Source organism: Ursus maritimus, unplaced genomic scaffold (genome assembly GCF_017311325.1).
Source record: "Ursus maritimus isolate PB19 unplaced genomic scaffold, ASM1731132v1 scaffold_21, whole genome shotgun sequence".
Classification (NCBI taxonomy): Eukaryota; Metazoa; Chordata; class Mammalia; order Carnivora; family Ursidae; genus Ursus; species Ursus maritimus.
In genome coordinates, this window is record NW_024424564.1 from 42,285,848 (window position 1) to 42,310,948 (window position 25,101).

General features: G+C 40.8%; 1 protein-coding gene across 1 annotated transcript; it reads left to right on the top strand.

Annotated features, from left to right (window-relative positions):
* Nucleotides 1–1,228: 1,228 nt before the first annotated feature.
* Nucleotides 1,229–22,651, top strand: PWP1 (PWP1 homolog, endonuclein). The gene is made up of 15 exons (XM_008705645.2): nt 1,229–1,431; nt 4,349–4,407; nt 4,538–4,722; nt 6,771–6,856; nt 6,955–7,051; nt 8,528–8,638; nt 9,461–9,591; nt 10,179–10,240; nt 16,197–16,293; nt 16,924–16,985; nt 18,380–18,491; nt 20,129–20,219; nt 20,307–20,428; nt 21,431–21,536; nt 22,273–22,651. Exons 1-15 carry the CDS (start codon nt 1,360–1,362, stop codon nt 22,380–22,382), a joined length of 1,503 nt encoding a protein of 500 aa, XP_008703867.1. The 5' UTR covers nt 1,229–1,359; the 3' UTR covers nt 22,383–22,651.
* Nucleotides 22,652–25,101: the final 2,450 nt, after the last annotated feature.

Sequence of the window (25,101 nt, forward strand, 5' to 3'; positions counted from 1 at the left end):
TCCTAGCTACACCACTTACCAGCTGGGTGACCTTAGGAAATGATGAGGTCGTGGGATATAGATGAGGTTCAGTGGGGTGGAGTCCGGAGCCCACGACCAGGAAAGAATGCCTGAGACGTCTTTGGTGCAAAACGGTGGTTTATTAAAGCACGGGGACAGGACCCATGGGCAGAAAGAGCTGCTGCCCCAGGTTGTGCGGGGTGGCTGTTATATACCATGGGGTTGGGGGAGGTAAGGAAAAAGGGAGGTTGAGAAAATACTTTCATATGTTAAAGAAGACTCACAAGATACCAGAGGCCTTGCCATTGTCAAGTTAAGGTTGTTTACCCCTCTAGTAAGGCATTTACTTGGAGATAGTTGGGACCTTCCTGGAGGAACATTACATTCTGCCCGCTTCAAGTGTCTGTCTACGAGCTGCGGGTTACAAAGACATTCATTGTATTTACATTTCCTTCCAGAAGCTAGGTTATTGATAGAAATGCTCTGTTCTTGTAGACTGCTAAAACATTTGTAAACTGAGGGAGACTCAAGTCTTGCAGTATTGTAGCCTCTATAGGTTAACTATTTCTTTTTCCTTTAGGGCAGCCAGGAGTGCCTGCAGAATGTCACATACGTCCCATGGGTGGTGAGGGGGTAGGGGTTGAGGGGTGTCAGTTTCTTTTTTTGTCCTCAGCTTGCCTTCTGTTCCCTCATCAGGAAAGATAATTCTCCCCCATGCGTAAAATGGAAGGCTTCCCACACAGGGTTAAGTAACCAAGTTAACATAAGGCATTTAAAATGTGCCTGGCACATAAGGAGCACTTTATGTTTGCTGCTGCTACAACCACTACTGCTACTTAAGTGTTTAATAAGTCCGAGATGTTTTAAGGTGAAGAAGCAACACCCAAGAATATAGTGCAATGTAATGGTGGAAGTATCTCCTTGAAATGACAAATCTATTTCCGAGAAAGCTTTAAAAGCAGAAAACCACAAACCCCTACCATTTGTCAGCGAAAACTCTATGGAACTGTAGGCAAAATAAAGGTCTCTGAACCCCACAGTTCCAGTTTTATTTATTGCCGCCGCGAAGTCTGCAGAGACTGTCACAGAAGAGCCAGTATTGAAAAGCCCGTTCACATCACCCCCCACAACGTGGTCCAACCCAGGCGGATTCCTCGCCCAGCCGCTTCCGCTTCCAGCCCTTTCCCCACCCCTTTCCCATTCGGCGCCCTGAAATGACGTCAGAAGCGGATGCGCTGAAATGAGCGCCTGCGCGTGCGCTGTGTGCAGGCAGCGGCTCGGGGCTGGTCAGGGAGCCTGGCGGCGGCAAGGTAATCCCACTGCCGCTAGGGCGTGAGGCGTCCCTGAGGTGAGAGGACCATGAACCGCAGTCGGCAGGTGACGTGCGTGGCCTGGGTCCGCTGCGGCTTGGCCAAAGAGACACCAGACAAGGTGAGGCCTGGTCGCCCGGAGGTAGGGGGAGCGGCCTCCTCGCGGCGTCCCCGTCCGGGCCCGCCTGGAGAAGCTGGACGCGCTACAGGCGGCCCTAGCACGGCTGTTGAGACTCGCCGGGGTGAGGCCGGCTTTGGCCTAATTGTGGTGAGGGGCGCTGAGGCTCCGAGTCGGGGGCCGCGCCCCCTCACGGTCCCCTCTCCCAAGTCCAGCCCCACCCCCGAATTCGGGCGCACGTGGGCCCGGCGGGCGGGAAGGGGGCGGGGTGCTGCTGGGAGTGGGAAATCTCCCAGAGCCGTATTGACAGCAGCGAAGCTTCATGTAGAGGGAGCACGTGTGTGAAATCACTTTCCACTCCTGTGCTCGGCGTTCGGAGCTGGATGGGAGCTGTGGTGTAGAAAAACTGGTATGCAGACTGATGTCGTGAGGTTGGGAGTTGAATTAGGAATTTCTTGTAGTAAATCCAAGTGAGATGTGTGGCAGTGGGGGATGAGAGGTAAACAGGGCACATTAAGAAGGAAAAACCTGGGGCATCTGGGTGGCTCAGTCGTTAAGCGTCTGCCTTCGGCTCAGGTCATGATCCCAGGGTCCTGGGATCCAGCCCCGCATTGGGCTCCCTGCTCAGTGGGAGGCCTGCTTCTCCCTCTCCCTCTGCCCCTCCCCTGTTTGTGTTCCCTCTCTCACTGCCTTTCTGTCAAATAAATAAATAAAATAGTAAAAAAAAAAAAAAAAAGTAAAACCTGCAGAAGTTAGAGAATGGGCATATAGTAGAGGTGAAGATTATTTAAGTTGTTCAGCTGATGTTTACTAAGTGCTTTCTGTGTTTGGGGCATCTTTCAGGGTCCAGGGATAGGCGTAAACAAAACAGAAAAATTCCCTGCCTTTATGGGGTTGACATGTGCACATATGTCAGTGGGAGTAAATGCTGTGAATGAAAGGAAGGGGGTGGCATTGGATTGAATGTAATTGGGCCAATGATGACAGAGATGAGAAAAGTGATAGGAATGTAAGTGGCTGGGAGGTGAAGTTAACAGGAATGAGGAATTGGAAGAGCCCCTGAAGGTTTAAATTCCACCAGGGCACAGACTGCTTGTTTAATTCACCATTTTCTCCTGGTTTTGGCTCCAGGAGGTACTCATTGCATACATATATAGAGAGAACAGGGCCAGGAAATTATCTCATCAGAAATTATTGAAGGAGGTGGGGCGCCTGGGTGGCTCAGCCGTTAAGCATCTGCCTTCAGCTCAGGTCATGATCCCAGGGTCCTGGGATGGAGCCCCACATCGGGCTCCCTGCTCTGCTGGGAGCCTGCTTCTCCCTCTCCACTCCCCCTGCTTGTGTTCCCTCTCTTGCTGCCTCTGTCAAATAAGTAAAATCTTTAAAAAAAAAATTATTGAAGGAGGTAGTAGTTGTTATTAAAAAAGGGACATGTAAGCTTTTAAAGGCTATATGAGTTCCAAACGTATCTACACACTGGAACCATTTGGGAAGCTTCAAAAAATACTGATGCCTGGGGCGCCTCACCAGCCTGTTTGGTGGAGCCTGGATCTTGAACTCAGGGTCATGACTTTGAGTGCCACACCCCCTCTGCCCCCCTCGGGCATACAGCTTACTTTAAAAAAAAATACAGTGCCTATGCCCCACATACTGTGATTTAATTGGTCTGGAGTGTGAGAAGATTCCCCCCACATGATTTTAATTGCAGACAAGTTTGGTAACCACTGCTTGAAGAGTTTGAATTTATTCCACAAAATCAAAATAGGAAGAAGAGATTAAGTGTATTCTACAAAATCCCAGAAAAACTGAGATCAATGAGGGTAATTAGAAAAATAAGTATCTTTAAAAAAAGAAATATCTTTTAATTAAACTTAAAAGCCCTTAATTTCTGGAACAATGAAGGTCATCCCTCAAGAGGATTTCCATATTACTAGAGGTGGTTTAGTGCAAACTGAGTGATTGATTCATCGTCTGTCATCAAGCATCCATCCCTACCATGGGCTAAGCACTGAATTATGTGTGTAAACCCACAATGACAAGTTGACTTCTGTCTTCAGGGGCTTACAGTTTAGCAGTGATGGGATGTTTTAAAAGGTTTTGAAGATTGATTAGGTGAAGAAATGCCAGTTTTGAAGTAAAGAGAATGATTCCAATGATCTTTTGAACAGGATCTCCCAAGTGGAGAGTCTTAAAGGCAGCTAGAAAGATGGAAGTGGGAGGGGCACCTGGGAGGCTCAGTTGGTTAAGCACCAGACTTGATTTCGGCTCAAGTCTTGATTTCAGCTCAAGTCATGATCTCAGGGTTGTGAGATCGAGTCCTGTGGCATCAGGCTCCAGGCTCAGCAGGGAGTCTGAAAAAAAAAAATGGAAGAAAGAAAGATGAAACTGGAGTTTGGGGCTAGAGAAGGATGAGTTAGGGGTAATCAGTTCAGAGGTGATAGTTTTAGTCTTCAGAATGAATGAGCTTTGTAAGGAAGTGACAGCATGTGACTCATAGTGAATACCTGGCAGTGAGAACCGGGAAAAGAGCAGGGGACCACGGCAGGGGTGGTCTGTTTAGGAATACCCATAGGGAAAATGAGAAGTAGCTGAAAAGAAATCAGAATAATTGAAAGAAAATGAGATGGACTGTCACAGAAGCCAGTTTATACAAGTTAGTCATTTTTGAAAAGTCTGGGATGAAGTAGACTGAGCAGCTTTTTTTTTTTTTTTTTTTTAACAGTTTCAGGTAGGAAATGGATTTAATTATAAAGACCTGTGAAAATTCCATTTACGGTAAATTTAGGGAGTCTGGATTGAAGTTTGATTCTTGATGTCTTCTGGAGTTATATTTTATATTAGTTTGCAAACTTCTTTTTAATTCAGAGATTTATAATGATTTCCTTAACTGTATGGTAATGAAATGTTTGCTGTCTTATAGGTAGAACTTAGTAAAGAAGAAGTAAAACGTCTCATTGCTGAAGCCAAGGAAAAATTACAGTAAGTTTAGGATTGTTGATGTCTAAAGTCAAGTGCAGATGAAATGTAAATTTTAAACAGAGATGACAAGGTGGTCTTATTATCAAATGGTACCATTTGGGTGATTTATCTTTTTTGTTCCTTGGCGTAGAGAAGAAGGGGGCAGTGATGAAGAGGAGACAGGCGATCCTTCAGAAGATGGCATGCAGAGTGCACGTACCCAGGCACGACCACGGGAGCCCCTGGAAGATGGTGACCCAGAGGACGACAGGACGCTGGATGATGATGAGCTGGCTGAGTACAACTTAGATAAATACGATGAGGAAGGTGACCCAGGTTAGAATTCACTCGCTTCTGGTTTTTAATCACAAGCTCAGTGTATTAGATCATTCTTCTATTGTTTCTGAGCTTCTGTTGTCCTTTACGCCAGTTAAATAATCTGGCTCAAGACTGGGGCAGGTAGCATGTTTCCTAAACTAGTTTAGAAAATAAGCATAGATCTAAAAAAGCATAGTATTACATATTTTATTGCAAGTAGTGGGTATGATCTGTTAACTCGGGTTGGGGGATGGGCAAAATGGGTGAAGGGCTGTGGGAGATACACACTTCGAGTTAGGGAATGAGTAAGTCATGGGGATGAAAGCTACAGCACCGGGAATGCAGTCAAAGATGCTGTGATAAGCGCTGTATGGTGACGGCTGGTTGCTCCACTTGTGAGTGTGGCATGATGTGTGAGTGCTGGAAAGTCACTGTGTTGTATACCTGAAACTAGTATTGTCTCAGCTATACCCGAATGAAAAAAAATTTTTTTTAATCTGTAACTTGTGTCTCTTTGCAATAATGAGAGAGGAGTTATTACCCCATTTTACAAAGAAAACTGAGGCTTACAAAGACGAAGTGACTTTACCAGGGCCACACAGCTGGTGCACAGTGGAGCTGAGGGTTGAACATTCTCTTGCTGCAAAGCCTTTACTCTTCCTGTACACTTCATTAGATGCAGAGAATGGTTTTTTCCATTGGACTCTGAGTTGGGTGCCCCTAAACTTGCTACCATCCTGCTAGGGCAGATGCCATGGGAATACAGAGAAAGGAAGAACTAACCCAGCCTGGAGAAATGGCATTCAGAAACAGCTTCTTGGGGTGCCTGGGTGGCTAAGTCGGTTAAGCATCTGACTTCAGCTCAGGCCATGATCCCAGGGTCCTGGGATCATGCCCTGTGTCGGGCTTCCAGCTCAGCAGGGAGTCTGCTTGTCTCTTTCCCTTTGCCTCTCCCCCTGCTTGTGCTCTTTTACTCTCTCTCAAATAAATAAAATCTTAAAAAAAAGAAAGAAAAAGAAATTGCTTCTTAATAATCCCCACACTGTGTGGATTATTGACTGTCTTTCTTATCCAGTTGAAATTCCCATCTCTGTTGCCTGTCAGATGTTTAAGACGGATTAGTCCTGCCTCCTTAAAGTAGCTTTCCCTAACAGAGTATGTTTCTTTTCCTGAGTTTTACGTCATTTGGGGTTTACTCTAGGTCACCCTTGCAGATAAGCCCTAAGAGAATTCCAATTTGAAATAAGTTTAATGAAAAAGGCATAATAGCACCTCTTTCAGAGTCATACAGCAGATTAGTATATCAGCAGTTCTGAGAAATTTTGTAATAAACCCATTTAACTTTGTGAAACCCATCATTTTTTTAATTTGATATGACCAGGCAACCCCTATTCTGTATTGATTCCAGTGTTTCAGGATAATTTTACCTCTTCTTAATAATGACTTTTTAATAATAACTATGTATTTGGGGGGGTGCAGAGGGAGAGAGAATCTTAAGCAGACTCCATGCCCAGCACGGAACCCAACTCAGGGCTTGATCTCATAAGCCTGAGATCACAACCTGAGCTGAAATCAAGAGTCAAACACTTAACTGACTGAGCCATCCAGGTTCCCTATAACTATGCTTTTAATAACGACTACAGGGAGCAAGTTAGAGAATCTGAGCAGAGTGCTAATATTTTCTAAGAGCTTCATAGTTTAATTTTATTAGAACATTGTGAATACCAAGACTATCAGGTATGTGTTCCAAGGTCAAATATAAATTTTTTTTTAAGATTTATTTGAGAGCGTGTGTGCATGTGCGTGTGTTGGGGGAGGGGCAGAGAGAGAGAGGGAGAGAGTCTTAAGCAGACTCCCTGCTGAGCATGGAGCCTGCTACAGACCCTGAGATCCACCCACGCCCCTATAAGTGGCTTTTAAATTCCGTGTGTATTACTCAGTAGTTCCTTTCCTGACTGTGGATGATCTAGTTAATTATGAAATAGATGGTTGGAGCTAAGATGGGCTACCTTAGGAAAATGCTTTTGTCGAAATGACTTTTCATTTCAATTTATGAATTCTTGCAGATACTGAAACTCTTGGTGAATCTCTCTTGGGTCTTACAGTCTATGGAAGTAATGATCAAGATCCTTATGTTACTCTGAAAGATACGGTAAATATTTGCGTGGCTTTTCTAATTATGCTTCTTAAGTGTTTGGAAAACCTTACCAAATACCTGCTTCTAACTAATGACTTATTCTCTCCACTTAGGAGCAATATGAACGTGAAGATTTCTTGATCAAGCCCAGTGACAATCTTATAGTTTGTGGCAGAGCTGAACAAGACCAGTGCAATTTAGAGGTGCATGGTAAGTGGGGGACAGCCCTTACGGAAGGGTTCTCTAAGATGAAAATAATCACTATAATAGTTAGTGTTGTGAATTTTCAGGCACCAGATCCTGCTGGATCTCATTTAAGTTACATTGTTAATTGTACACAGTCTATAGATATGCTGGTCATTGTCCCTGGGCCCGTATGGTCTGGTATGTCGCTCATACCTGACTTTTATTTATGGAAGTAGATCTCCTGGAAGGTGCTAAGGGGGGGGGGCGGTGGGTGTGTTAGTCTTTTATTTGAACATTTTTGCCAGTTTTTCACTCCCCCCTCTCCCCATGGAGAAAACCTAGAAGTAAAGCCATATAAAAATACAGGAAACAATTACAGTTCTATTACCCTGAGGTAATTTGTTGCTTTGGTTTTTTACTCCAGTCTCTTTTCTGGGTACTTCTTCATTATGTGGTGGAGATTGTACTCAATAGACAGGTTTTTATTCTGCTTTTTTCCACAGAATCATTTCACATATTTCCCCTTTATTTCTTCACAAAAACTCAATGCAAGGGCTTCCGTTCCTCTGGTCTCCTTTCCCAGTTCAAGGAATATTTGCACACAACCATGCTTTGAATCTGAAGTAGGCATGGATTTGAATTTTTCATTTGGATTTTGAAATCAGATATATTTAATGTTGATATTTATTAGGTCAACAAACATTAATTGAATAACTTTTCTAAAAAAAAAAAAAAAGACCTTCAAGATGTCTACAGTATTCTGCCTCTAGATTTTCCCTTTTGTTTTTCTTGTCCCTTCTCCTGTGCACATCCTCAGACATGTCTGTCCTTCCTCAACAGTCTACTAGTCGTCTGTCTTTAAAATTTGGGCTCTGTTTTACCAGTGTTGCCTTACCTAATTTTTGAAAGACTTCTTAGTCATTGATGTTAACAGTATTTTTGCTCCTTAACATTATAACTCTGAATGATAAAGAGCCAGTTGTTTTAGTTATCATATTCCAGAAGAGTGTTCACAACAGCTTTATTTACATTGTGGGTCTTTACATATTTAAGAAGTAGTTTTTGACAAGCATTTAGATGTCTAAATGTGAATTATTTCTCTCCAGTGCTATTTTTTGTTTGTTTATTCTTATAGCCAGATAGACCTTTAAAAGGTAATGATGAAGTACTCCCTATGGAGCCGTTATGAGCATTTGTTTTCTGTAGTGGGTGGACCAGAAGATCGGACCATTCTAACCAGTGCACATGCAGATGGGGTGTTAGGCAAATGTCAGTTCTCTGTCACTGTTCCTGTTCATTGGAGCACACCAGGTGACAGGAATGTATGAGACCTGCAGAATTTTGGCCAAGCAGTAATGACTTTGGAGGCTCCTTTTGATGCCATCAAATGTGTCTCGCTTTCAGCACATGGGCTCCTATAGGCTTAACAGGGAGAGTCTGTCCTTTTCAGTGGGATGTGATTTCTTATTCTGACTCAAAGTCTTGTCCCAATATTTTCAGTTTATAATCAGGAAGAAGATTCCTTTTATGTGCATCATGATATACTGCTGTCTGCATACCCTCTAAGCGTGGAATGGCTGAATTTTGATCCTAGCCCAGATGATTCTACAGGTAATTAGAAAAGCTAAGATGGCTCAGTGGTTCCTAGTCCTGTATGTTATTCCTAGCCACGTAAGTTATGTATTCTGTATGAATGCTTTCAGAATTGATTTTTTTAATTGTTATTTTATGAAGTTACATAGTCTTAAAACACAGTCACTTAGTGGTTTTGAGTGTGTGTCTCCAGACTTCAGATAAAGAGGTAGCTGCTGTGCTGTGGGCAGAAGAACAGGCTGACAGCATTAGGGGCTGCAAAACCGCGAAGTTCTCATAAAAACCCAGTGTAAAGTAGCACGATGTGTCCGAAGAGTGTAGTGGCATGACCTTCCTTAGAAATCATCAAGTAAAACCAAAATGAAAAGAGAAGTAGGTTCTTGTGTTAAGTCTTTTTAGCCACAGCTACACACTACTAGTTGCCCCACCCTACTCCTTAATAAAGGTAAAATCTGGTAATACTCATACCTGGCGTCTCATTTGCCAAGCGTATTCACACTTCATGATCTGATTCAGTCCTCATCCATCTGTGAAGATGGAAGATGGTTTTTGTTCTCAGGACCTAAGCAGGGACCCTGGGGCCAAAAGACTGAGCCCTTGTTATTCAAATTCTGGTCCAAGGATCAGCAGCACAGTATTGGCATCACCTGGGAACTGGTCAGAAAGGCACATGTAGGGCGCGCTCAAGACCTGAAACAGAATATGCATTTTAACAATATTCAGGTGATAACGCATGCATATCAAAGTTTGAGAGAAAGTGCTCGAAGACATTACTCAATCTACAGTGCAATATTTTTCATTAGAAATTTTTTAAATCAAATACCTCATTTCCTCCTATAGGAAATTATATTGCTGTGGGAAATATGACCCCTGTCATTGAAGTGTGGGACCTTGATATAGTGGACTCTTTAGAACCAGTCTTCACACTTGGAAGTAAGCTATCAAAAAAGAAGAAAAAGAAAGGAAAGAAGGTAAACTTATAATTACTTAAGCTCTAATGACAGAGAAGTTTACTGGTGGGGTGGAGGAAGGAGAACATGCATTTCTTCAGTCAGACACTTTGGTGGAACAAGACAGATAGTTATGAAGTTACTGCAGCTTCTAGTTTCAAAAGGCTCATCCAAGGAAAAATTGATCTCTGATTGCACAAAACTTCCATTGCTACATTATTCGTCCTTAGACAAACCATTTACTCTCAGGTTATGATCTTTTTTGATATAGTAGCTATTCATACTAATATTCTTCGAATTTTTGAAAAAATTCTGTTTAGTATGTTGAATTCTAAATATCGACGTATTCCTGTAGTTTTTAAGACTTCACTTTGGGGTGGGGGTTGGTATTTATAGAACTGTACCACCTAGATTAAGAACTACTCTAGTTTCTCTTCTGTAAAGAGTATTTATCATGGATCCCTAAAGTAACAGGAAGACAAGGTATTTCTTTAGGTCTTCAAGCAAGTTAAGATCAAACAGTAATCTTAAGATTTAAAGAATCTTTAAAATTAACATGAGTTACAGGGGTCACTTTAATACAAAAAGTAATGAAACAATTATTACAGAGTTCCTCAGCAGAGGGGCATACCGATGCTGTCCTGGACCTTTCCTGGAATAAGCTGATCAGGTAAAAAGAAATCACATTCGGAGGGTTGTTAGAGACTGTAACCACTGTCATCTTACTCATGCCTACACCTGTCTCTGCGTTGTGTGTTGGGGGTCTCTGTGGCCGTGTCTCATTTCCCTGTCCTGCAGTATATGCCACTTGAAGGCAGGAGCTTTGCTGTCTCTATCCCCCCACATCGCCTGCCAGCTCTCTGCTCTGTAGGGGCTCGTTACGTATTTCGTGACCAAGTGCCCTCCCACTACTACCGGGGGGAAGTGTGCCAGTCGTGCCGAATTGTATGTCTTTTCGTGGAAGACATTTCTCTCACTTCATTTAGTTTGCATAAAATCTCATCCAAAAAATTTTTTAAGTGATTTAATTGTAAAATATACATAATATTTACCACTTTATTTTTTATTTTTTTAAAGATTTTATTTATTTATTTGACAGAGAGCCAGAGAGAGAGGGAACACAAGCAGGGGGAGTGGGAGAGGAAGAAGCAGGCTCCCAGTGGAAGAGCCTGATGTGGGGCTCGATCCCATAACACCGGGATCACACCCTGAGCCGAAGGCAGATGCCCAACGACTGAGCCACCCAGGCGCCCCATACCACTTTATTTTCAAGTGTATAGTTCAGTAGACATTGTTATGCAACCATCACCACCAACTCCAGAACTTTTGTCATTTTCCAGAAGTGAAACTATGTATCTATTAATAACTCTCCATTCTTAGCACCCCCAGGCCCTAGTAACCTACTTTGTGTCTCTGTGAATTGACTCTTCCGGTTACGTCATATGGGTAGAATTGTATAGTATCTGCCCTTTTGTGACTGGCTTATTTCACTTGGCACGAGGTCATCCATGTTATAGCATGTGGCAAGACTGCCTTCCTCTTTAAGGCTGAATAACATTTCATTGTTCGGATAGCCCACATTTTGTTTATCCATCTGTCGACGAACACTTAGGCTGCTTTCACCTCCTGGCTGTTGTGAGTAATGCTGCTTTACGCACACTGATGTGACTAACACGGGTGTACCAATATCGGTCTTAAGTCCCAGCTTTCAGTTCTTTTGAGTATATCCTCAAAAGTGAAATTGCCGGCTCATAGGGCAGATCTGTGTTTACCATTTTAAGGAGCACTTTTTAGATGCCTTTTGGCCCATTTGTGTAGCTCTTTGGAGATATGTCTGTTTAAGTCCTTTGCCCATTTTTTAATCGAGTTTTTTGGTTTTTCATTGAGTTGTAGTTCTTTATATGTTCCAGATATAATCTCTCATCAGATATGCAATTTGCAAATATTTTCCCATTTGGTGGCTCACCTTCCACTCTTTTGATAGTGTCCTTTGATGCACAAAAGTTTTTGATTTTGATGTAGTCAGTCTATTTTTACTTTTGCTGCCTGTGCATTTAGTGTTATATCCAAGAAACCATTGCCAAATCCTTGTCATGAGGTTCTTCCCTTAAGAGTTTTATAGTCTTAGCTCCTACGTTTAGGTGTTCGATCCATTTTGAGTTAATTTTTGTATGCATATAAGGTAAGAGTTCCACTTCATTCTTTCCCATGTGTCCTCCACATACATATTCTTTATACTGATCCTTAAACAACGATTACCCCAGAAGGCCATTTTCCTAATAGCACAGTTTGTTTGAGGGGCTTCTGAGGCAAGGAAGGTAAGCATTAGGTTGAGCTTACCTGAGGGGTAAGAGCAAACTGGATTGCCCAAGGCGCATTTTCTTAACATCGCTGCGACACGGGCTACTTTGTAACTGTGAGCATGCTCGGGAGGATCCCAGAGTGCTGGCCTGCCTAGGGAGATCCCATCTTCCTGTTTGTGTTCAAACCTCTTCAGAGTTAGAACCATTTGGTGAGGGGCACCTGGCTGGCTCATTCAGTAGAGTATGCGACTCTTGATCTCAGGGTTGTGAGTTCAAGCCCCACGTCAGGTGTAGACATTACTTAAAAAAAATCTTTTAAAAAAATAAAATGCAAGTTCCTGGGCTCTAATCCCTTCAAGACTGAGTCACATCTGGAGCAAGAGCCCAGGAATCTGTTGTGTTGTTTTTGAAAGCTTCCTCAGGTTTTATCTGAATTGGGCCCGTTCTAACTAATGGGCGGACAAATAAGAGACCAAATATGAGTGTGCTGTGCTTTTTAGGAACCCAGTTGTTTACAAATCTGAACTGTCACGGTGATTACATGTACTAAATTCTTATTATAGAACAGCTGTTAGTTTGAGTAACTGAGTTTGTTCTGATGGAACAACCTCGCATCGGTTCCGGCTGATTCAGCAGTGCCTTTCCCCAGCCACAGGTCCCTAGCTGCCTGTAACACTGCCCGCACTAGTACCCCTGTCCCACCCCGTCTGCACTCACGTCTTCTTGACTGTGGGGCCATGTGTGTCTTTGTGCCTTAACTCTTCTACTTTCTCCATCTTATTACAGACCTTGGTTCTTTCCCCTTTCTTTACTGAAAAGGTACAGACTGCTTTTAAATACTTTCCATACATACGCTGGTGCAGAGTTTGGGATCATGGTGAAGACTAACATGTTGAGGGATGCCTGGGTGGCTCAATTGGTTAAGCGTCTGCTTTCAGCTCAGGTTATGATCCCAGGGTCCTGGGATCAAGTCCCACATCAGGTTCCCTGCTCTGCAGGAAGTCTGCTTCTCCCCCTTCATCTCCCCCTCCCCCTAGCTTGTGCTCTGTCTCTCTCATGCTGTCTCTCTCTCAAAGAGAGAGTTTTGTTTTACTATTTAGTAAAACAAAAAACAAAATCAAAACAAAACAAAAAACCCATGTTGATGTTGTTCCTAGTTGGGGACCTTGGTTTCTATTCTAGTAAAATGCTCCCAGTAACAAAATGCATGTTCTGTGCTCATTCATACTCTTATTGTAGTGCTCTTCTTGGGAGTATAGCATTCAGAAGTTTGGGGGATAATTTATTTTTAAGGCTCATACAATAAGAATTTTAATATGGAAGGAATCTCGGATGTTCAGAGAAGTACTAAGATGAAAAAGGTACCATGAAATTTTAACTTTTGCTGTTGGCAGGCATTGAATATAAATAAAATATTGGGAATTTAAGTAACATTAAATCTGTGACATGTTAATGACTTGTATATGGGACTTAATAATAGAAGTTTGAAATTCAGTGATTAGAAAAAAAGAATATGGGGCGCCTGGGTAGTGCAGTCGTTGGGCGGCTGCCTTCGGCTCAGGGCGTGATCCCGGCGTTCCGGGATCGAGTCCCACATCGGACTCCTCCGCTGGGAGCCTGCTTCTTCCTCTCCCACTCCTCCTGCTTGTGTTCCCTCTCGCTGGCTGTCTCCCTGTCACATAAATAAATAAATAAATAAATAAATAAATAAATAAATAAAAAAAAAGAATATACATGATCCTCTTAAGAGACCCTACCTGTGTCATTGAAATGTGAGTTACAAAACTGAAAGCAGTTTGTATAATGGAAGTATTTCTTGAGGAAATAATTCCAAAAATGAACCCATCAACATTTTATTTTAACAGCATTTTGGTTTTCTGGACAAATATTACTATCACTAATAACTTAATTCTGTGTCGAGCCATTTCAAGCCAGATATTGAAGAATAAGCTTTCAGTTTCAGGAATATCTGTATTTTTACAAGGAGAAAAGGCAGGCAGCTAACATTTATCAGGGGCCTACTATATTCTGGTCATTCAGCCATGTACTTGAATAGTAACCCTTTGAAGTTTGGTGTAGCGATTCTCATTGGCAGGCAAGGAAGTGAGACTGACTTTTAAGACTTAAAACTAATAAATGGCAGCACCAGGAATCATTTCAGGTTTTCTGGGCTCTGAAGCCTGTGTTCTCTTGTAGAACGATGTTATTAGCACTTCATCCCTAAGAGGTAGGCATATTGTTTTTTTCCCTATTAATAGCATTTAATGCCCCTTTTTTATTTAAAAAAAAGTTGAGATATAAATTCACATATCATAAAATTCAATCTTTAAAGTGTACAATTCAGTGACTTGGGGTATATTCCCAAAATTGTACAAGTATCTCCACTAATTCCATAACATTTTCATCAACCCAGAAAGTCCGTACTGTAAGCAGTCACTCCTCTTCTCCTGTCCTTCCAGCCCCTGGCAACCACTAATCTTCTTTCTGTCTCTATGGATTTGACTATCTGGACATTCCTAGAAATGGAATCATAAAATATATGGCCTTATGTGTCTGGATTCTGTCACTTTTGTGTAACGTTCTCAACGTCCATCCTATTACAGCATTTAGTAGTACATGGTTCCTTTTTATTGCTTTTTATTGCTTGAATGGGTTTACCACGTTTTGTGTATCCACCAATGAAGACATTTGTTTTGTGTTTGTTTTTTGCCTATTATGAATAATACTGTAAACATTCATGAACAGATTTTTGCACAGACCTGTTTTCATTTTCTAGGATTATACACCTAAGAGTGTAATTGCTACGCCATATGGTGGTGTCTATACCATTTCCATTCCCACCAGCATGGTAGCTAATTTGTCTGTTCTGCTAGCACTTATTACTGTCTTTTTCATTATAGCTGGCCCGTGAGTATGAAGTGCATCCTATGTTTTCATTTTCATTTCTGTAATGAACAACTTCTCACATGCTCACTGGCTGTTTATAGATCTTCTTTAGAGAAAAGTCCATTCATATTCTTTACCCATCTTCTGATTGGGGTGTCTTTTTATTATTTGGTTGAGAGTTCTTTATATATTCTCGAATCAAGTCCTTTATCATATATATTACTTACAAATCATTTTCTCCCATTCTGTGGACTGTCTTTTCACTTTCTTGATGATTTCATTGGCTATACAAAAGTTTTTCATGTTGATGATGTCCAGTTCATTTATGTCTCTTGTTTCTTAGGCTTTTCATGTCCTACCTAAGACACCATTGCCTCACCCAGGGTCACAAAGATTTATACCTGTTTTCTTCTGAGAGTTTAATAGTTTTAGCTGTTACATTAGTAGGTTCATGATCTATTTTGAGGTAGTATGAGATAGAGGTCTAACTTCATTCTTTTGCATGAGGATATCCAGTTGTCCCTGAACCATTTGTTGAAAATACTGTTGTTTTCCTCATTGAACTGTGAATAATCTTAACATCCTTGTCAGAAACAAATGACCATAAATTTTGAGGATTTATTCTTCATTCTCTTCTGTTAACCGGTGTGTCTGTTCTTAAGCCAGTACCACATTGTTAGGATTACTGTGGCTTTTCAGTCCATTTTGAAATCCAAACTGAATTTTCAACTTTGCTCTCTTTTCTAAGATTATTTTGGCTATTCTGAGTCCCTTGCATTTCCATATGAATTGTTTTTTAAGATTTATTTATTTTAGAGCACGCATGAATGGGTGGGACAGAGGGAAAAGGAGAATGAATCCCAAGCTGACTCACACCAAGCACAGAGTCCAATGAAGGTCTTGATCCCGTGACCCACGAGGTCACAACCTGAGCGAAAACCAAAAGTCGGATACTCAACTGACTGAGCCACCCAGGCAACCCTCCATATGAATTTTAAAGCCAGCTTGTCCATTCTCCACCAAAAATAAAGTCTGCAGGGATTTTGAAAGGGATTGCTTGAATCTACAGCTCAGTCTTAGATGGCAGTATTTTGTCCTAACAACATTAAATCGGAGCACCTGGCTGGCTCAGCCGGTGGAGCAGACAACTCAGTCTCAGGGTCGGGAGTCTGAGCCCCACACTGCGTGTAAAGATTACTTCAATAAATAAGTAAATCTTTTTTAAAAGATGAAGTCTTCCAATCCATGAACACGGGATATCTTTCCATTCATTCAGATACTCTTTCTTTCAATAATCTTTTGTAGTTTTCAATATGTAAACCTTAAATGCGTTTGTTAAAGTATTTATTCCTTTTGTTGTTATTGAAAATGGAATTCTTATATTTGGTGCTCTTGACTTTAAAAACAATTACCTGATTTGTCTCCTCCCTTTCTCAGAAACGTGCTGGCAAGTGCATCAGCTGACAACACTGTAATTCTGTGGGATATGTCCTTAGGGAAACCAGCAGCTAGCCTTGCTGTACACACAGACAAGGTATGGTGATTGAGTGGATAAAAGGGATTCTAAAAAATATGGGACAGATGTTGGCTACAATAATCCCAAGCATTTATATATGGCTTTTTGTGAATTACAAAGTGCTTTGACATGCTGTCTTCCTGGACCCTCACAGAGCCCATCTTAGAGATGCAAATGTGGAGACAGTTGAAGTGACTGGAAACGTTAGTACTCTGCAGCATGATTACAGACCCACAAAGAGACAAGGGTGGGGGTCACCAGAGGAGGTTAAAGAATTTAGCAGATCTGTTATTGCAGAACTCCGGGATCAGGTGTGCTGGTGTACACTGTGGGACTTCAGAGTATGTAGAGTTGTCCAGTGAGTTTGATTGCTCCCTTTTTGTTCTCAGTATATTTAACATTTGAGGGACATAAGTATTCTGCCAAACACAACTTGAGAAATCCTGCATTGTCTTTGAAGTATCCACTTTATTTGAAAATGTTTTGTCCTTTTGATTATGTAGTACATTTGTTTCTTTAAATAGTACTATATTTCAAAGGGAAAAATTTACGGAAACACTGCCAAGTTGATTTTCTTGATAAAGTACTAAGCAGTTTTAACAAAACCAAACAAACACAGATTTGTTCCTTTATGTTTTCTTCTATTAGGTCCAGACTCTGCAGTTCCATCCATTTGAAGCACAGACTCTGATTTCTGGATCCTATGATAAGTAAGAAAACACGGCAGGAATTATCGCTGCTGTTTTTATCCTCTAATTCATTAGTATCACTTGATGCTCAGATAGGATATAATACTGAGTGTTTGAACTTCCAGTAATACTTACTCGTCCTTCTCAACTTTGGTCCTTTCAGTCTGCAAGGGAATGTGGTTCTGTCGTAATAATGTAGCTCCTCACGAGCAACTACTTTGATTTTCAGAGGGCATAGGAGTTAGCCATTGCTATGAAACAGGCTGTCCCAAAATTCAGAGACTTAAAACAGTAATTTCTTATGCCACTGCAAGATTAAGCTAATCTAGGCTAGGTTCACCTGATAGTCTGCTGATCTTGGCTTGGCTTGGTGGGGCTTTGGAGATTTGGCGCTCCTTGTTTGACATCCTCATGGGACCAGTGGGCTAGCCCACACATGTTCTCATGGTGAGGTCAGAAGCTTAAGCAGAGAGGGGCGCCTGGGTGGCACAGCGGTTAAGCGTCTGCCTTCGGCTCAGGGCGTGATCCTGGCGTTATGGGATCGGGCCCCACATCAGGCTCTTCTGCTGTGAGCCTACTTCTTCCTCTCCCACTCCCCCTGCTTGTGTTCCCTCTCTCGCTGGCTGTCTCTATCTCTGTCGAATAAATAAATAAAATCTTAAAAAAAAAAAAAAAAAAACTTAAGCAGAGATACCAAACAAAGCCTCTTGAGACCTAGGCTCAGAACTAGAACACTTCTGTCTTACTGGCCTGAAACCGATAACACAGGGCGGGAAACAGACTGCCTTTATGGATGAATTTCTACATTCCTGACAGGGGGTGTGGATTTGGGAGAGGTGAAGAATTAGACCCATTATAGTCTTTCCCAGGGGTTCCAGTCCTGCATGTGCATCTTTTTACAGATCGGGTCTGAAGGTGGGAGAAAGACTAGGAGAAGCAGAAACTAACCTGCAGTCTTTGATTCCTTACTCTTTTGAAGAGTGATAGGTTTATATTTTTTAGTTGGGAATTAAAAAATCTATCCATTGGCTCCCCCAACAAAGTAACTTGCTTGTAGAGAGTAAATGTGGCTAAGACATGAATTATCTGGCACTGAGCACTGCTGGGAACAGAAAATTCGAAGTTGTCCTGGTCTTTTGGAAGTAGAGAGGATTCATCTTGTAAGTGGAGGGCTCAGCCTGGAGATGGTCAAGCCTGTTCTGATACCCAGAGCCACCAGTGCCTTCAGGTGACAGAACCAGAGTCCACCAGTGAGTGAAAGTCAACTCTACTTTATTTTAGAACCTTAAAACAGGCTTTAAATAATTGGATCTTGAGTCCACAGTGTTGTTTTGTTACCATTTCATTATAAATAAACATGAAACACATAGAAGAATTGAACTCCTAAAATCCTAACTTGGCCTGTCTGTGTCCAGGTCAGTGGCTTTGTATGACTGCCGAAGTCCAGATGAAAGCCATCGAATGTGGCGATTCAGCGGGCAGATTGAGAGAGTGACTTGGAATCACTTTTCACCTTGTCACTTTTTGGTGAGACTACGTGCTACTGTTTTGCTTATCTAGGTTACTAATGATTTACTCTAATTCCATGATAGAATCTCTGAGAAGCTTTTTCTAGTGGGTGAGTGGTTGGAGGGGGGTGTTTTCGGGTTGTTTTTGTTGTTGTTGTTGTTTTGAGATCAGGAGTCACATGTTCTACCAACTGAATCATCCAAGTGCCCCGTTTTTTCTGTATTAACATCATGAAATAGTTAGATTTTAGGGTTAAAAAAATTTTTTTAAAACAACAATGGATCAGCCACAAATGTAACATGAAAATGATTTTGCTAATTTTCAGCCATTTCAAATTGCCACATTTTAGATACTGATTTTCATTGTATTATTAATGTGTTTCTTTGAAATATTAAGTATGGCTAATCTGTTTTTTAATGGTTAATTTCATCCAAAAAGGTATTCTTTTATTTAAATTAAATGGAGCTACCGTGATGAGAATGCCAGCCTATTTAATTAATATAGCAGTCTCCCAGATAGGAAAAAGTGTTCTTTGTTTAAATATCCTTAATATTTGTAGGATAACAGTGTTCTATGTAACATCCAAAGATTCCACAGACCTTTCAATACATGGAGAAATAAAATCACAGCTTTCATCCAGAAGATTAAAGAAATTGTGATACATCCATACGTTTCCTAACTTTTCTAAAGTAAAATATGTAGTACTTAATGAGGGGAAAACAGCTTCCTTAAAATATGTGGACAGTTTTAATAAGGTTCCTGAAACGACGATTCTGAGCACACTTAATCTCATCTCTGTGTTCAGAGGTGCACTGTGTTCCCAGCTGTGTGGCCTGAAGCCAGGTTCGTTTTATGGTGATCAGCGGTGAGGTCCCAGTTGTACTTGAATGTTGTGTTGCACTTTGGCTCTCGACCCTCAAGCACACATATTTCCTGAGGTTATTTGCTAACAAGTTTTCATTGGTACTAAAATCACAAATATTTAGGAAAATGGGAAGTGATAAAATGGTTCACCTCCTTCCTTCCAGGCTCCCCAGGATGAAACCTCCGTCCTCTTCTGCTTTTGTTCCCTTCGCAGCCCAGCCGTCAAGACTGTATCACTTGTCCCTTTTTTCCTCCCTGTTTCCTGTCGTGCCTGTTGCCCAAAGCCGGCACACAGGCCCAAGTCTCTCTCCCATCCTTGACTAGGTCTGTCTCTTGGTTCCTTCTTTCCTCCCCTTTCTTGGAAGTGTAACAACCCGCCGTAATCTGCCTGCCTTATCTGATTAAACCTTTCCATAAAGCGCGGTTTCCTTGGCTTCCCTGACCTCCTTTGTTATACTCTCTCTCCCTGCTTCCGTGAGCTCCTCCGCAGCCTGTACCTTAAGCGGCTGTGCTGCCCAGGCCTCTGTTTTCTTGGATCTGACCTCTGCTTGCACAGCCCTCACCCACACCACCACCAGAGCTTCCTCCTCAGTCCCACGGCACGGTACACGCACCAGCTGCAGCAGACCGTGCGGGAGCAAACTCCGCCCATGCCTAAGTAAATCTGCCCTGTTCTTTTTTAATAAGTGCCTCAGGTAAATAGGTGGTTTTCACTATAATTTAAACTGTTTACCCACTGCTAAATTTTATTGCCATGTAGCATGACCTTGCCCATCTTTTACTCTTTCCAGGCCAGTACAGATGACGGCTTTGTATATAATTTGGATGCACGTTCAGATAAGCCAATTTTTACACTTAATGCGCACAATGATGAAATCTCTGGTGAGCACAAGTAGTGTTTCATTTCTATTAACTTATGATGAAGTAAATCTGTACTTCAGAGTCTGAACTAATCTTCTCTTCCTTTAGGTCTTGATCTAAGTAGTCAAATCAAGGGATGTCTTGTGACAGCATCAGCAGACAAATATGTGAAGATCTGGGACATATTAGGAGACAGACCAAGTCTGGTTCACTCTAGGGACATGAAAATGGTAAGAATTTCTCTGGACATCTTTCTTTTCTGCTTTTTTGTTTCTGACCTGTATTGTCATCTTTCCCTAGGACTCACTGCATTAAGGAATGTGGATTTGTTGGGAAGTTCATTTGAGCTTAGTCAAATTTGGTGGGAGGTTTGTGACTTAGTCATTGATTCCTCTAAAACTGTCCTATCTGACACGATGAACAGTTATTTGGTAAGAAGGGTGGAAAGAGGATTTTCTAGGACTTAAGTGGAATGGCCATAGTGTTCTTTAACCCTGAATTGAGAGCCATCCCAGAAAGCTTGGACCTGTAGGGCACTGTAGCTATTAGGGTCAGTTTAATCTATCATACCTCTCTCTGCAGGACTAGTTTTGACTGCACTGACATGGATTACTATGTAGTAGCAAAAAATTTTAGAAATAACCAGAATTCATTTAGCAGATATTTACTGAGCACCTACTATATGCCAGGCACTGAGTTAGTATAATTGTAGGTGTAGAACACTGCACATCTCCTCGTACAAATATATGTGGGGAAAGTAAGTTAGATGCAATTATATAATACTATCTCCTGCTTACATTTGTTTAAATTTAGAATATCTTATCCCAAAACATAAACAGTGATTATCTTAGTGATTTTTATACTTTTTCATGTTTATATTTTCTGTAATGCATATAAACATAAAAAAAATTAGAAGTTTAAAAAATGACTTAATGGTGACCTGTAGTAGCATCATTGCTTAAAAAGGAAAATAAAAGTTTCTGGGAATACTGAGCAGATTTGAGACCTGAGCAGTCAGAGTGCACACATCCTCACAGAATGGCCATCGTGCTGAACTTATGTGGCTTTGTTTTGTAATAATATTCCTGCCACCTTGTCTCTGAACTACTTTGCAAGAGGCTTAAAAGAGATACTGGTGAGTTGGTTCAAATTCGTGTAGATAGGAGCAGGGGTTTAGATCGTGGCTTTCTGGAAGGACTGAAATCACTGACCATCTGTTTTCTTCTTCCTAGGGAGTTCTGTTCTGTTCTTCCTGTTGCCCTGATTTGCCATTTATTTATGCCTTTGGAGGTCAGAAGGAAGGGCTTCGGGTCTGGGATATAAGCACAGTCTCATCAGGTAAAAAATCTTAATTGCCTTTTTCTAAACAAGAAAAATGTGTGGTTTGAATACATTAGGTAGAGCTAGTATTCATCCTGTAATGTAGTCTGCTTGGGGAGATAGACCAGATCACATGTAATGTGGAGATGTTCATGTTCACAAATTTGTCTTCACAATTTAAATGACCATTTTAAAAAATTTATGACAAAATATGAATTTATGGGAAAGCTGGAAGGAAATATAACGTGATCTCTAAGAACAGCCTGCCTTTTCTCAGCTACTTCCTACAAAATCCAGCTTTCCTTGAGGGACCACTCCCCTCCCTTCAAGGGAACCTGGCTGCTTGCTTATTACCTTGAGGTAGTCTGGTTTGTCCTATAAACACAGAAGACCATAGCTCCACTGATTACTGACTCTTCCATGTAGAAAAACGGTTCTAAATCTAAAAAAGGTTTTCTGCTAGTTCTGATACAGAGAAAGATGAAAGAAAAAGTAGTCACTTTATCAAGGGAAATATTAAATGAAACCGGGACAACACAAAGAAAGTTAAATGGTAGACCAATTTAAAACACAATTAACCTCATTCAGAATGTTAATTTGGATTTCTTAGTTGGTCATTTCATTTCCCATTTATAAAGGGTTAAATATATTTTCATAAAATTTCCACACTAGGGCAGAGAACCATACTGTTCATTTCTATATCTTATAGGTTCTTAATTTTCTGATCTGGTAATTTCTTAACTTTATTTTTTAGTAAATGAAGCATTTGGAAGACGAGAGAGGCTTGTTCTTGGCAATACAAGAAGTTCGTCCATTAGTGGCCCTTTTGGGAGCAGGAGCTCAGACACACCAATGGAATCTTAATGCAGAGCATAAAATTTCTGGTTTTTATCACCTTAACTCAGTTTTAAAAAACTGGCCTAGAAGCATCCATGTGTGGCTACAGCCACATAGTGACTGAAACAAACTTCATTTCCTACTGCCAGACATTCCTCTGCAGCTATGGTGGCAGCACAAACAGGGCTGGTGTTTGTGCTTGCCTTTTAAATGTGTGGTGTTTAGGGCTCCTACTGCATTTCTTGAAGAGGATAATAAAGAGGTTTTTAAAAAATAATTCCTTAAATATGCCGTGTGTCATAGGTAACCTACAGGTTTGTAAAATAGGTAGCATACAGGTTTGTAAAATAGGTAGCAATTTATGGAATTTTAGAAAAAGAAAATCCTCTGATCTTAAAAGATGGGTAAACCCAAGCCTAGAAAGGCTGTGATTTGTCCAACATTGTACAGTAACCATAAACAAACAGGGGCTGGTGCCCCAGGAATTGTTCTTTTCTGACTTGACTTGTTTTCCAATTAATGTTCATGATTTTAGAAGTGTTCTAAAGTTCAGTAACTAAAAAGTGGCATGTCTCTTTTCCCCCAGCATGGTATTCACTGTTATCAAAGAAAAAAGAGGCATTACATTATAAAGGTTTCAGCCCAACAAGAGGATAGAACATTCATAAATATCATAGGAGCAGCTAAATATATAAAGCAAATGCTAACAGACCTAAAGGGAGAAATAGCAATACAATAACAGTAGTGGACTTTAATACCCCACTTTCATCAATAGACCAGACAGAAAATCAATATGGAAACATTGGCCTTAACAGCCATACACAGAACATTCCTTCTGAAAGCAAAGAACACACATTTTCTCAAGCACACATGGAAAATTCTCCAGGATAGATCACACATACCACAAAGTCTTAATCTTTGCTGACCACAGTGGTATGAAACTAGAAAATTACATGAAGCACACTGGAAGATTTGCAAATACATGGAGATTAAATAACATGCTACTGAACAGCCATTGGGTCAAATAAGAGAAAAAATACCTTGAGACCAGTGGAAACACCACATATGAAAACTTAGGGGATGCAGCAAGAGCAGTCCTAAGAGAAGTTCACTGCATTCAATGCCTGTATCAAGAAACAAGAGCTCTCAACCTAATTTTACACCTCAAGAAACTACAAAACATGAACAAAGCCCAAAGTTAGTGGAAAGAAGGAAATAAAGATCAGCGTGGAAATACATGAAATAGAAGCTAAAATGAATCTAAGTTTTTTTTTTTTTTTTAAAGAAAATTGACGACAAACCTTTAGCTAGACTAAGGAAAAAGGATGCAAAATCAAACATGAGAAAGTTGTTACAACTGATAGACCACCAAAATAATAGATCATAAGAGACTACTATGAACAGAGTACAACAAATCAGATAACTTAGAGGAAATGAAAAATTCCTAAAAATATACTACCTACCAAATCTGAATCATGAAGAAATAGAAAATCTGAAGGGACCAATTACTAGTAAGGAGATTGAATCAGTCATCAAAAACCTCCCAACAAACAGAAGTTAAGGACCAGACAGATTCACTAATTCTACCAAACATCTGAATAATACCTAACCAATCCTCAAACTCTGCAAAAAATTGAAGAGGAGGGAATACTTCAAACTTGTTTTATAAGGCCAGCATTATCCTGGTATTAACTAGAAAAGGACACCACACAAAAAAATATAGGCCAGTATCCTGATGAACATAGGTGCAAAAAGCTTCTACAAAATACCACATTCAACAATCAAAGGATCCTATGTCGTAATCAAGTGGGATTTATTCCAGGGATGCAAGGATGGCTCAATACCTGGAAATCAATCATGATACATTTCATTAACAAAGGATAGAAATCATAAGCTCACCTTAATAGATGCAGAAAAAACATCTGACAAAATTGAACATCCACTATAAGAACAAACTGGTTTAGCAGGAATGTACCTCGACATAATAAAGGCCATATATCACAAGTGTACAGCCAACATCTCAGTGAAAAATTGAAAGCTTTTCCTCCTAAGATCAGAAACAAGACAAGGATGCCCACCTCCTTTTATTCAACCTAGTATTGGAAGCCCATAGCAATTAGGGTTTGGAAAAGGAAAAAGCATCCAAGTCAGACTCCACCAAAAAACTGTTAAAAATAATAAAATTCAGTAAGGTTCCAGGGTACAAAAATCAATATGCAGAAATCTGTTGTACTTCTATATACTAACAATGAACTATCAGAAATTTCATAATCCCATTTACATTTGCATCAAAAAGAAAATAGGAATTTAACCAAAGGGGAAAGACCTGTACCCTGAAAACTGTTAAGACACTGGTGAAAAAAATTGAAGTCAAATAGGTAAAAAAGATGATGATCCATGCTCTTGGAATGGAAGAGTATTGCTAGGATGTCCACACTACTCAAAGTAATCTACAGATTCAGTGTAATCCCTATCTAAATTCCAGTTGCGTTTTTCACAGAAATAACCCTAAAATTTGTGTGGAACCACCAAAGAACCCCAAATAGCCAAAGCAATCTTTTTTTTTTTTCCCCTTAAGATTTTATTTTCAAGTAATTGCTACATGCCACATGGGACTCAAACCCACAACCCAGGATTCAAGAGTCACGCACTCTACCAACTAAGCCAGCCAGGCTCCCCTAGCCAAAGCAGTCTTGAAAAAAAACAACAAAGATGAGGCATCATGCTTTCTGATTTCAAGCTATGT

Excerpts from the sequence above, each read along its gene's own strand:
- PWP1 (XM_008705645.2), top strand. The coding sequence starts at position 1,360 with ATGAACCGCAGTCGGCAGGTGACGTGCGTGGCCTGGGTCCGCTGCGGC. Across the intron at positions 8,639-9,460 it reads TAGCCCAGATGATTCTACAG|GAAATTATATTGCTGTGGGA; the intron begins GTAATTAGAAAA and ends TTCCTCCTATAG. Across the intron at positions 20,220-20,306 it reads GCACAATGATGAAATCTCTG|GTCTTGATCTAAGTAGTCAA; the intron begins GTGAGCACAAGT and ends CTCTTCCTTTAG.